The following is a 12,944-nucleotide window of genomic DNA, read 5'->3' on the forward strand; positions in this document are numbered from 1 at the left end:
CTGTGCTAAACACAGATTTTTAGCTTACGTGTTTTAAGCCACGCCCTTAATTACATTGACCACGCCCCTTTGAGAGACCCCCCCCCCCCTTATTTTTTCATCCCACTTAAAGCCCTGCTGCCAACTAAAAAATATATAACAATCACAAACTGGTATCTTTCAATTAGGACTTGAGTGAAATGTTTGAAAGTGAAAGATAATTAGATCATAATAAAAACTGAGGAAAGCCTCAGAGAGAAATAAAATTAGTAGATAAAAATATCTCATTGGAAATAATGAATTTTCACTGGTCTACTGAATGAGCGCAATAAGGCTAAAAATAACTAGTGTAGTGATATCACTGACAACCAATCTTGAACTTTAAAAATAATAACTTGCTTTAAATCTAGCGGTCCATAAATCTGTTTTGGTGTCTATGAGACCTATAACTAACAGGCGTTGCAACTAGCCAATCATAGATACTCTCATTGAATGGTACTAATAGTACGCTAATAACATTCTGGGTGCAGTCAGAGGAGGCCTGGGAGCAGCACAGGATTCCTTCAATATGTGTGCATTATAGGCAGGGCAACTGGAATTATGTGATTTTGCGCCTGCAGTGTTTTCTGAATTATTATGGATTTGCCACTTTTGACACATAATCCATAATTTGCTGCCTAATCTGCAGATGTCAACAACAAAAAATAGTTGCATTCTGACTTGGATGCGAGGAAGTGAGAAGTAATTTCAAAATACCCCACACTCGACAATGATTAAATAAAAAAAAAAAGTAAACGCACTGACACCTACATATGGACACATTTGAATGGCAAAGGTTAATGCTGACTCACACGACGGTGTGGGGGGGGGGGGGGGGGGTTTGGCTGAAGCCCTTTGAGACCAAATGGAAGTTGGGCGCCTGGGAGGCACCTAGAGAAATAAATAGGGGAGTGGGATTTGTGGGATGAGCCAGATACCTTATGCTATGAGTGGTCCACCTCAAAAACGCCATTAACTGACCGGACAGGGCCATAAACATCCACGCGTTCACGGCAGTGGATTTTGGGGCCATGAATCAGTTGAATAGAGTGTCAAAAGATTTTCAAACAACTGGTACCAAGTCAAAATGAAACTACAAATCACTGTATAGATAGCTGGTTTTAACAGGACAGTTGTTCTTTTAATGGATGAGGTGATGAGCTTTCCTTGTACTTTTATTATTTGAAAGAAAATCGAATAAAGTTATAACTCCTACACTGTATGGAAAAACAAAGGGGCATATTTACAATAACTGGTGCATCCCTGCATATCAGCAGGGATGCGCCAGTTATTGTGCGCCACAGCTCTGCCGCCATGGATGCGCCGCATTTACAATGCGGCGCACCATGGGGCAAAAATGGCACAGATGCGTGACGCATCTGTGCCGTAAAAGTGGCGCATTGCGGGAGTTGCGTCGCAAGTGCGACGCAGCTCCAGCAATGCCCTGGGGGGTCCTATCTTGTTAATGCTGCGTCAATCCTTACGCCTGCTGCAGGCAGGCGCAGGGTTTTGACGCAGCATGGGCCTAAAAGTGACTGAGTGAAATCTTGTAGATTTCACTCAGCCACTTTTAGGAGGCGTTCCTGCGCCGGAATGCCCCCCCTGCGCAGGAATGCCTACATGTGGCACAGGGCTTTACAACGTGACGCATCTCCCAGATGCGTCATGTTGTAAGTACCCCGCACCATGGCGCAGGATTTGCGCCGCCGCTGCGTCACAAAAGTGACGCAACGGCGGCGTAAATGAGGCGCAAGGGGCTTGTAAATCTGCCCAGAAATGTTTCAGGTACAGTAGAGTTAGCTGTTATCAGCACTACTGGTGTGTTTGGTGTTTGAGGACAAAACTATAATAGCCTTTCTCTGGCCACCTGCCCAGACTCCTATTTCAGTACATGAAGTGAAATCCTCTATGATGTGGTATTTTATTTCAGTACATGAACTACGATCCTTTACAATAGACGATAATATTCTCCCCTTTGATTCTCATCAAACCGACCGATTTATTGTCTGAGACTTCAACTTTTTAACTTTTTACCTTTTTGTATTTAATATTTATTTATTAAATAAATTACTGTTAAGCATGCACGTATTTTTATATGATTTCCTACGTTTTGCCCTTTTAATGATTCATATGATATTCCAAGTCTTTCAATGTTTTTTCATTCGCACAGCCTTTTAGTAACAAGGAGGCCCAAACCTTTTCCCGTTAACATAGGGGATCCTTATTCGTGGTTTTTGTTGAATGGGTTATGTTTATGGAGCTCGCCACATAGTATTCTGATATCACTACTCTTAACTGTGTTTTTTAAAACTGTTTTTGTCGTATTTTATATCATGGAACGCCTGTTTTGTATTCATGATTTTATTCTTGTATTTTATTGATGCTTTTATGGTCGTTACTGACCGAATTAAGAAGTAACTGACTGTAATATATTTAAAGGACAAGCACGCAGATGAGTGAGCGACTCACCATTATGGAATATAGCCCAACCATGCGCGTTTCAGTCTTGCTCCCACAGAAGATGTAGTGAACTGGAGACAGTTTGCGACGTGTGGTTGTGACGCAGAACTTTAGCATCACAGCCAGCTGCGGGCGTCTGCTCACACTGCCTGCGTGACTCCCTCAGGGTCAGAGCTACAAGAAAGTGCTGCAGCACGGCACCGCAAGCCCTTTGGCTGCACCACGCTGCGGCACTTTCAGAGCAGAGGAATGCGACATATTTACAATGATATGTTGCATTCCTGTGCTCTCCCCTGCGCTGGTGCACAAACTGCAGCCATGCGCCGGCGCAGGCACCCTTGCACCATGGATGCTAGTGCCATGGGTAGATTGTTTTTGTGGAGGAAGGAGCACCTTCCTGCACAAAAACAATCACTAAAGGCATTTTCCTCTTTCAATGCGTGCTGTAGAATGCAGCACGGATTGAAAGAGGAAAAAAAGAGGAGAAATGAAAACATTTCTCCTCGTTGCGCTAGGGTGGTGTAGCGTACTGACGCATTTCCAGGTTTACGAATCCCCTTAAATCTGGAAATGTGTCTCGTTCCATGGGTGTTGCGTGGGAACACCCACAGCAACACCCATGGAACACCCCTTTCACACAAAGTGCTGCGTGTAAAGGGGCCATATTTACAAGGACAGGAAAAGCCACCCAGGGTGGCTTTTCTAGTCCTTGTAAATATGGGGCGGGAAAATGCACTGCCAGTGCATCACAAAAAGTGACGTACTGACAGCGCATGGGGCTTGTAAATCTGCCCCTAAGTGTCTTGGGGCCTGAAACCACTTCCCATGCCTTTAAACGTCCCTGTACTCTCGTCTTTCACACCGGACTAAAATATTGTCCATGTCTCCAAGCGTAAAACACACGTAGCGCTACTCTGGCCTTTTGTGTTTTTATAGCTAGCTAAAATGATGTACCTTGAGAATACGGCCTCCACCACCCAAGCCGGTTTCTGTGCTCTCTAAAATATAAATCAATGCGGCGGGGCTCTATGAACAGGCGCTCCAAGGGAAGCCAAACCTGATCTCTGCCAGTAAACGAACATAAGGGGTTTAATTATATTCTGACGAGGATCGAAGTTGGAACACATTTATTGGGGGATATGTACAATGAAGTGGCGGAGCGTGTCGTTAGCCTTCTTGGCTTAATGACACACTCGGCCACTTTGGAAACGCAAGGCTGCACCATATTTACAAGAATGTGGTGCAGCCTTGCCTTTCCCCCTGCGATGGCGCTAAGTTTCACAACTTAGTGCCAATGCAGGCACCCTTGCACCACAGTGCAAGGGTGTCTGCGGTGCCGGGGAGGATTGGTTATGTGGAGGAAGGTGTACCTTCCTGCACATAAACAATTCTAAAATGCCATTTTGCAACTTTCATGTGTGCCGCTTCATGCAGCACACATGAAAGTTACAAAATGGCATTTAAAAAAAAAAAGGTTTGTTTATGTACAGGAAGGCACACCTGGGCAAGGCCGAGTGCTAAACTAGCGCGCGCCGCCATTATGGCGGTCACGTGCTGTGGGTTGCGCCTTGATTCATAGGCTGCTATATCTTATGAATTACGAATGACGCCGTTGATACGGATCAAATTTTTTAAGCCAGAAAGCTAAATCCTGTGTCGGGTCGACGTCAGAGATCTGATAGAAATGTTCTAGTTTTCCATCTGCCCATGGTTATGCTACCCCGAGTGTTCTGGCTGTGGCCCCCTTTTTTAATGTGTACGCGGCTTCCGAGAAATCTCTCATCTCCGCGGAAATTAAGCTGCAGTGAAATGCAGAGGATTATTATATCCAAAAGCAGCCTTGTTAATATATTTTATGGTCTATGACATAATGCCGTCCCGGAAACAAGTGCACAATTTAAGGAACGCGCGCCGCAATCAACCGAAAAGAAATGGTTTGAATATCCTTATCTTTAGCTAAATACAGGGGCGAGGTGACTCAGTGGGTTATCGTGCCGGCTCCGGGGAGCTTTGTGCAATCTTCAGGCAATTTTTTAAACCTTCTCACGTGGGTAGATTGAGTACAGCGGGGTGATGTGAGCACCCATTATGTATAGTGCTTTTGAAACCCCAAGATGGTGGAAGCTAGTGCACCACATTAAGATTTTCAAAATAAAGCACAGGAGGCGCAGTGCATCCTTGTGTGTGTTTCAGAATCTTGTGTGGCTTACTGGTTGAGGTCCTAGACTCCAATTCTGATGGTTAAGGGTTCGAGTCTCTGGTTTTCAAGGGGCATGTGTTTTTTAAAAACGCTGAATACTTGTCAAGCCTCTTTATATCGCCCAGTTAAACCTACGCATGTCTGCGTTCGGAAAGCAATGTTGAGAAGTTATTTATTGTTAGAGGGTCTCGCAATAGATTGGAGAGATGTTTCAAAAATTTGAATGTGTGTGAAGTTACTATTCACATCGGATAGTAAGTGTAGCACGATGTAAGCTTGATGTAACCTTGATGCGCACACCGTTAACGCTTGGCATTTGGATGAGGCGCCATGCACAGTATCATATCAAACGGTGTGATATGGTTAGGATGTTCGAGAAGTGCAGCACGCTTTCACGCACATACAAGTATGGATGACATTCGTAACGGCAGTGTTCTCCGCACGTACCGGAGGCTGCCTTCGTAGCCGATAACATGAGTACGCAACTATTCACTTTAATAAGAGTATGTTGGAGTCATCCCATTTACCATCACACTAGCGCGCTACCTTGTGGTGAGGCAGACTATACAGCGGTTTATGAAAACACACCTGGCTGATTCTGATTGTTTGGACACCTGTGTCACGCCCAACGATACAGGCCAGAGTGGGTTGTCAGTGAATTTTTGTGTAACACTCGGTGGGAGTGCTTTTGAAATAAGAAATGTATCAACAAGCAATAATGTCAGCCGATTGATAGTCTAATAGTGATTGGGCAGGGGACATACTGTGATATTGTTGGCCACCACATACACCACCCCTTTTTTAGATATTGTTGAATATATGCGGAACACACATCATATAAATCGGCGGATGTGTTTCTAATGCAGAATAATGTTGGGTCTGCTTTCTCCCATCCCGATGTCCCAGAATAACTGCCAAGCTGATGGTTTAAAGGCTATTTTCCTTTTATCTCCTGGGGGTGCCCTGCGAGAGCCCAGTATGAACATGCTGCAGAGAAATGTGGTTGTTCTTGCAACATTTATAAAAGTTTCTTTTAGATCAAAATCAGGAAGTCATATAAAAGAAACGGGAGGAATCTCAGAGGGTAATTTTGGCAGCACTATTAATGATCTGCAGCTGTCTTCAATATTGAGTTGGGCCTGTGGGCTTAAGGGGCTAATGTGTCCACTTTAGGGGCCTGTGTTTGACCTCATGGTCCCAGGTTCATATCTCGGTGGGTTCATTCAGTCTTTATCCTTCTGAGGTTGATAATCTGAATACCATTGAGGTGGGTAACAAACATCTGTGATTCAGCGCCAAGATGCCCTCAGGTGAACGTGAGCTCTGCAAAACTCTACGGGAAGCAACTGAATTTAACACAGATAATACTGTGCGTAAAAGGTACTTTTCTACACCACAGTGCCTCACTATCTGTGTTTTCAATGTAAAGCAACATCATGGGCGGAGGCAAGAGGCCTTTAGACTCAGGGGCACTACTGAGCAGTGCCGATAGGGCATATGCTCTCTATCTGATGACAGGGATTGGTTTTACCATGGGTGGCATATGGGATCTACTAGCAAAACCCATAGAAAAGTGCAGAGTGTGTGCCAGACGCTCTCATTGGAAGTCACATGCAATATTCCCTATGTAGGCTATGCTAAGCGGTCATAATTGAAGGTCTGATTTCAAATGTTCCTCAGGTAAATGCAACCGGGGCTATACTAGGCGCCCTTAATTGGTAATATGGTTTTCAATGTTCCTCATTTGATGCAGAGAGCGCTATGCTAGGCGCTCTCATTAAAAATCACATGCAATGTTCCCTATGTAGGCTATGCTAAGCAGTTAGAATTGAAAGTCTGATTTCAATGTTCCTCAAGTAAATGCAACTGGTGCTATGCTAGGCAATCATAATTGTAATATGATTTTCAAGGCTCCTTCGCTTAATACAAATGGCGCGATGCTAGGCGCTCTCATTGAAAGTCACATGCAATGTTCCTTATGTAATGGAACTGAAGCTATGCTAAGAGGTCAGAATTGAAAGTCTGATTTCAATGTTCCTCAGGTAAATGCAGCTGGTGCTATGCTAGGCGCTCTTAATTGGTAATATGATTTTCAAGGCTCCTTCGCTTAATACAAATGGCGCGATGCTAGGCGCTCTCATTGAAAGTCACATGCAATGTTCCTTATGTAATGGAACTGAGGCTATGCTAAGCGGTCAGAATTCTGATGTCAATGTAAAGTTTTAAAAGCCCTGCTTCAGGTCAGCCAGCAAGGTATATGTACGATATATTACCCATTATTCTTGTAGTTTCACAAACAAAGCCTTGCGAATGCGAACATATCCCTGCTTGTTAAAGCGTGAAGACAGCCTGGTTAGCTCGCTCTAATAACGGAATGGTAGAAGCATGACTGCTTACTATGGGCATTACATCAAGGCATTTCAAACCGGGGTGATGTCACGTCAATATACTACAAGTCTTTTGATGTCAGTCTCGAGAGGCGCCTGCCTCTGTGTGGTCACTTACATACATCATCAGTACTTATGATGTCACTACATCCCAGGCCTCGTTGTCACACCTTCGCGAGTGCCACAGGCAAGCGGGTGCTGTTACAAATATGAATTAGGAGTCTGTTGTCAAGTACCCATAGGCACGCGTGTGCTGTTACAAATATGAATATGAATTAGGAGTCTGTTGTCAAGTAGCATCTATGCACCCATCGCAGGTACACGTATGCATTGAAAGCTGGTTATGTCACCCTATAGCTCTGCACCTGTGTGTTGGTACATGTACGCAAGTTATGCCTGTGGATTGTCACACAGTACCTATGCACCCTTTGTGCTCATATACTTATGATGAGTTATGTATTGTATCACACAATATGTTGGCACCCTTGTGCCTGAACGCTGAGGCATTGGGATGTCCGTGTCATGTCACACGATACCTATGAACCCTTTGTGCTTGTGCAATCAAGCTATACATGCCTGGGGTTCGTCACCCCCTTTGTGCTCGTACACTTATACTATTAATGTATTGTGCCACACAATACCTCAGCGCCCTGGTGCTTATGCAGTGGATGTCCATGTTTGTGTCACGGAACCTATGCTTGGGTGCATTCCGGCATTAGATGCCCAGGTCATATCATACAATACCGACGCATCCTGTGTTTTAACACTTTTCGCACTAGATACGTATGGGGTGGCGCACAGTACCTATGCATCCGTTTTGCTTGCGCATTCGATGTCCGCATTGTCACACCGTACCTCTGCAACCTGGGTTGGGGGTGGAAAAAGGTGGGTACAGTCTCATGAGGTAGTCGATGGACCTGGCATGCAAACCGCATCTTTTACCCAAAGGCTAGGAGCACTAATCATCTGTTTTTTATGTTCCTTTATGTATGGTGGATCCATGAAGGTGACACCTGTGAGGTGACCCACACCGCAATGACGGCAAGCTGTCAGGGCCACTTCTGCTACGTGGCGATGGGTCACGCCTCACTATCTTTCAGTTCAAGAGTCATGGGTTTCGCCATCCACGACGCCGGGTTGTATTCGGCTGACTTGCTGTAGCCCATTGGTTCTGTTTCATATGAATTGCAAGTTTCTTTATCCTGTGACTCAGGGAGAATTTTGCATAAGTACACTGTTACATAGTATCATGTGCAGTAGTGTCGGTTTTAGCCTGTCAGTAGGGCAATACACTGACGGATGTTCTATTTTCATGTTTGCTTGCAGTTTTACGAGGCCATGGGGTGTAAGTTGGGAACAAGAATAGAGTTTCATGGAAAGGGCAGACTGTGCGTGGGGCAATGCAGAGACCTGGTGAGCCACGCTTTAAAAAGCAAGTAAGTGACCACTAGCAATCTGGTTCCTGCTCCTAGGGGGTAATGACCTTGCTCGCCTGGGACAAAGGGTTTTGTTGAGTCCAGGGGCAGGCAAGTTACAGGGCATGACCTTCCTAGTGGGCTGAGGGGGAGGACAGATAGTTGGGCAACTATGCTGTCCTGTGGCGGTAAGGTCATGTTTGGTAAGCATAGTCTTCGGTCCTTAACGGTCAGAACCATGTAACTCCAGAGGCCGTGACAGCCGGTAGGTAGGCTGTCAGGGTGCGGGGGCCGGGGGAGACACTCTTCCCAGTGGGCCTGTGGCCACCCTCACACGCGCATGCGCATCAGGGCGCAAGTATGCAGAATTTTGCAGCCCCCGTTTATGGAGTTTAAGGCACAGGGCGCAGGGAGGGCCCGGGGGAGAATATCCATCCAATAAGCTGTACCCCCTGCGCAAGTTTACTCCGGCGGAGTAATTTGTAGTTTGCTGGGATCTAGAGGCTGCCAGTCATTGACCTTGCCGTAGGCTCTAGAGGGGACACGCAGAAAGTGAATATATGCATTGTTAGATTTACGGTAGGAGTGTCGTGTGTATTAGAGTTTAAGGTTAGCCACGTTACATCATCTGTCTAACAATTAATCCGGACTTTCTGCGTAATTGTACATAATGTGAATAAATAATGTTTTTAATTTTTGTAATAAATGCGGCCGGGGGTTACACCACCTAATCCAAAAGCTGGTGTGGTCTTATAAATTGACTTGAAGGAGGGAGGGAGACCCTATCCGTACAAGGGCTGCGGGTACAAAAGGTAAATAGGGGACTCGGGGAGTACCAGGCCATATTCCTGTACATAAACAACAGCATTTTGCTTTTCCCATGTGTGCTGCACACATGGAAAAAGAAAAACAGAGGAGAAATAATGCATTTTCCCTCGTTTCAGCAACTTAAGACCAGGATTTTCATGGTCTTCATTTTGGTGCTGCCTCCTATGTACGCCAACCTTGTACATAGGGGGCAGTCAAATACAATGGGTGTTTGCGATGGAACGCCCACCGCAACACTCACTGCACGCCCCTTTCACGCTAAACATAACGTGAAAGGGTGCCTTATGTACAAGGCAGTGTTAAGCCACGTTAAGTGGCTTAACGTTGCCTTGTACATAAGGCAAGGCCCTATCGCCACAGGAACGTCACAAAAAGTGACGTTCCCGGGGCTATAGGGGCTTGTACATATGCCCCATTATGTGCGGAAAGGAGAGGAGGGAGCAGAGAAAGGCTAGTGGGGTCAGTAAAAAATGGTCCCAGGGGCCGATTAGAGCATGAATAGAGGACATAAAGTTGAGAGTAGGAAAAAGAAGACATGAGGTGAAAAGCAAAAGGAGTTGATGAGAAAGGAGAGCGAAAAGTAAAGTCGAACTGAAGAGAGGAGATGAAAAGGGAGGTGAGGCGGGGAACAGCGGAGTGGGTGAGAAACAAGGGAAGGAGGTGAGCACAGGGAATTATGAAGAGAGCACGCGAGGGCAGGAGTGAGGAGGCATGGAAAGGGAACAGGTGTAAGCACACAGGAGGCGAGGGAATGGTGTGTGGACGGGGTAACGGTTAGGAAGCAGGGAAGAAGGGAGGTGATGAAATGTGTGGCGCTGGAAAAGGGACCACAGAGGTAGATGTGTTAGGCAAAATGATGCACACCCCTTCATAATTTGGCATGGGACCCCTAAAATAACAATACCATGCTGGCTCGGTACCTCGGATAGTCAAAGGTCTTTGACCGAAGAGGACCACCCACCTCACAGCGGATGGAGCGCTACGTTAATAATCTGGAAAGGATAGAGCACACCCTAAAGGCAGGGTTTTAAGTGGGATGAAAAAACTGGGGTGTCTCTCTAAGGGGCTTGTCCAATGTAACTAAAGGCTCGGCTTAAAAACACGCAAACTAAAAATCTGTGCGTAGCATAGTTTGCACTCTGAATTGTATTTTGCTTCTTCTGTCGTTGCATACAGATATAATACATTACACCTTCAACAAGCCAGGACTATAGGCATTGTCAATGGTTGTTAGTTGCAAAAGATAAAAAAGCAGCAGTTATGGCTTGTATATAATATTGAAAAGGCTTGTGTGCTTAAATGATGAGCCTGTGAAAGAGCTATATCTGCCTCTTTGAAGTTCCATCAAAGGCTGTGAAGGGGGGTACTGCTGCAGAGGTAAGATGCTTTGTTAACCGAGGGTGAAGGCAAAAATGGAGAGCCGATAATGAGCTGTATCAGCATTTCATTTTTAGAACTGAACACTGGCAGGACCCTGCCCACTTAAAGCCCTGCCTAAATGGCAAGGAGGTGGGCCTAGAAGTGAGGAGATGAACGAAGACTAGAGGTGAAAAGGAAAGGGGAGACGAGGAAAGATTGTGAAGAGAGACGAAGTAAAGAAAACGGACATGAGGGAAGGTCAGTGGATGCGAGAAAGGGCGATGAAGAAAGGTGACAGGGTGAGGAAAGAAGCGTGTAGTAGGAAAATAGAGAGGATATGATCAAATGAAAGCGTGAGGAGAAGGAAGAAGATGTGGGGGAAAGGACGGGATAAATGAGAGGGGAACTGGGTGGAGGAGAAAGGAGAAAGCAAAAGGAGAAAGAAACAGCTTATGAGAATAGGGTGAAAGGAAGATAGAAGTTAGACAGATCGAGAAGAAAGAAACGTAAAGACTATAGGCATACAAGAGGGCATGGGGTGGTTAAGAGAGGACAGGTAGAAGGGGACAGGGAGGCAGAGGCAATGCCTAGGAAGGAGTAGGAAATGTAGGAAGGAGTGTAGGGATGGTGCAGGAGAAGGGTTGAGTAAGGACCAGGTCTGGGAATGAACGAAAATGACAGATGAGAACAGGGAGGAAATGAGGGAGGAGGGGGTATGCGGGAGTGGTAAAAGGAAAAGAGAGGAGGACGAGGACTGCAGATTGGAGGCAAGAAGAAGGAAAGGGGGGAGAAGATAAGCGGGGTAAGAGCTCCCTATACAGAGGAGGGGGGGAAGGGGGTGCAGAAACAGATGGATGATGGAGGCAAAGGGTGCACCTAGCAGTGGAGCGGTGTGAGGTTCAAGTGCAGAGAGGATGGGAGAGAAGAACGGTAGGATAGAGGGGGTGAACGGTGGGGGGGGGGGCATGGACAGGCACACGGAACAAAGGGAAGAGAGATGCTTTAACGATTACACCAAAGAGACAAAACAGTGATACTAAGACAACGAGGGGGAATGATCAGAGTTGGAAGTAGGCCGTACCCCAGGGGACCTCAGCCCCTTCTGCTCCCTGGCCATTCCTGCCCTCCTCAGCCGAGACGTGTGAATTACGAAAGGAGTGTCTGTATGAGCCCAGACTTACGAATTAACATAGTACATTAAATAAATCCTTCGAGGGTTTTGGCCGGCGCCATTCGCTCAGCCCCTACGCTCTGGAGCCAGGCGGTTAGAAGGCCTTCTTTACCTGTGGCGCGCTGTGCCGAAAGCCCAGCCAGCAGCAGCAGTAGCAGGTGTGCCGAGTGTCCCATCCCGATGCCTGGCCCGGTGCCCCGATCACTGTCCCGCGCGTCGCCTCGGCATTTATACGCTGGAGCAGAGTGGGGTGTGCCCGGGTAGCCGATGGACGCGGTCTCTAGGAGGAAGTGATCATATGTATTAGGACATCGGCCTCTCAGCGACTCTCACGCTCGCCTCCCAGGCCTCCTTTGTTCATTGTTTAATCGTGCATGTAGGATTATAGAAAACCTGTGAAACGTATCTTTTATGTATTTCACACCTACATAAAGGGATCACGGTCTCCCTTGCAATAATGTCACTTCACTATGGAGGTAGGATTAACCTCATACTTCTCTGCGCTACCCCGCACGCGCGAATGCAATCCGAATCGTCAAACTAATGCATTAAATACCATGAACAGCCAATACTTTAAATAGCACAACTGTTCCCTGTATGAGTCAAAAGCAAAAGGAACAATTGATGGTCTGAAGGTTGTACAATGCAAACATTCACCCCCAGTCACAAAGATCTGGGTTTAACCCATCGTTCTTCTGCTCACTATACCACCCCAGTTTGGACCCAGCCATATGTAAATCAGTCTTGAACCTGTTCCTCATGGGAACAGTCCAGCCTGAACTGCCAGGTCAGGTCCTACCTGGACCACAAGCAAGGATTTCGGGGCATCAGCCAGACAAGCTTGAGCCCAGCGTCATGGAGAGCACGGGACCCACGTCTGGGCATATCCATCCCACTTAGGGCGACAAAAGAAAAAGGAACAATTGATAGACTGTTCCCATGAGGAACGGGGTCAAGACTGATTTGCATATGGCTGGGTCCAAACTGGGATGGTGTGGTGGGTAAAAAAACAATGGATCAAACCCAGATCTGTTGACTGGGGGTGAATGTTTGCATTGTTCAGCATTCCGTCCATCATCTGTTCTTTTGGCCCCTGTATGAGTCAA

At 46.3% G+C, this 12,944-nt stretch overlaps 1 protein-coding gene across 10 annotated transcripts in view; it reads right to left on the bottom strand.

Moving 5' to 3' along the window:
* The window catches only part of LOC146866846 (scavenger receptor cysteine-rich domain-containing protein DMBT1-like), a 1,139,300-nt gene extending 1,127,246 nt beyond the window's left edge, over nt 1–12,054 (bottom strand). For all 10 annotated transcript variants that reach the window (XM_085602006.1, XM_085601995.1, XM_085601984.1 and 7 more), the window contains exon 1: nt 11,951–12,054. In XM_085602006.1, the coding sequence (XP_085458132.1) occupies nt 11,951–12,014 (64 nt within the window). In that variant the 5' untranslated portion in view covers nt 12,015–12,054. The remainder of the gene's footprint in view (nt 1–11,950) is intronic.
* Between the last annotated feature and the right edge of the window lie 890 nt (nt 12,055–12,944).

This window comes from Triturus cristatus, chromosome 1_2 (genome assembly GCF_964204655.1).
Source record: "Triturus cristatus chromosome 1_2, aTriCri1.1, whole genome shotgun sequence".
Classification (NCBI taxonomy): Eukaryota; Metazoa; Chordata; class Amphibia; order Caudata; family Salamandridae; genus Triturus; species Triturus cristatus.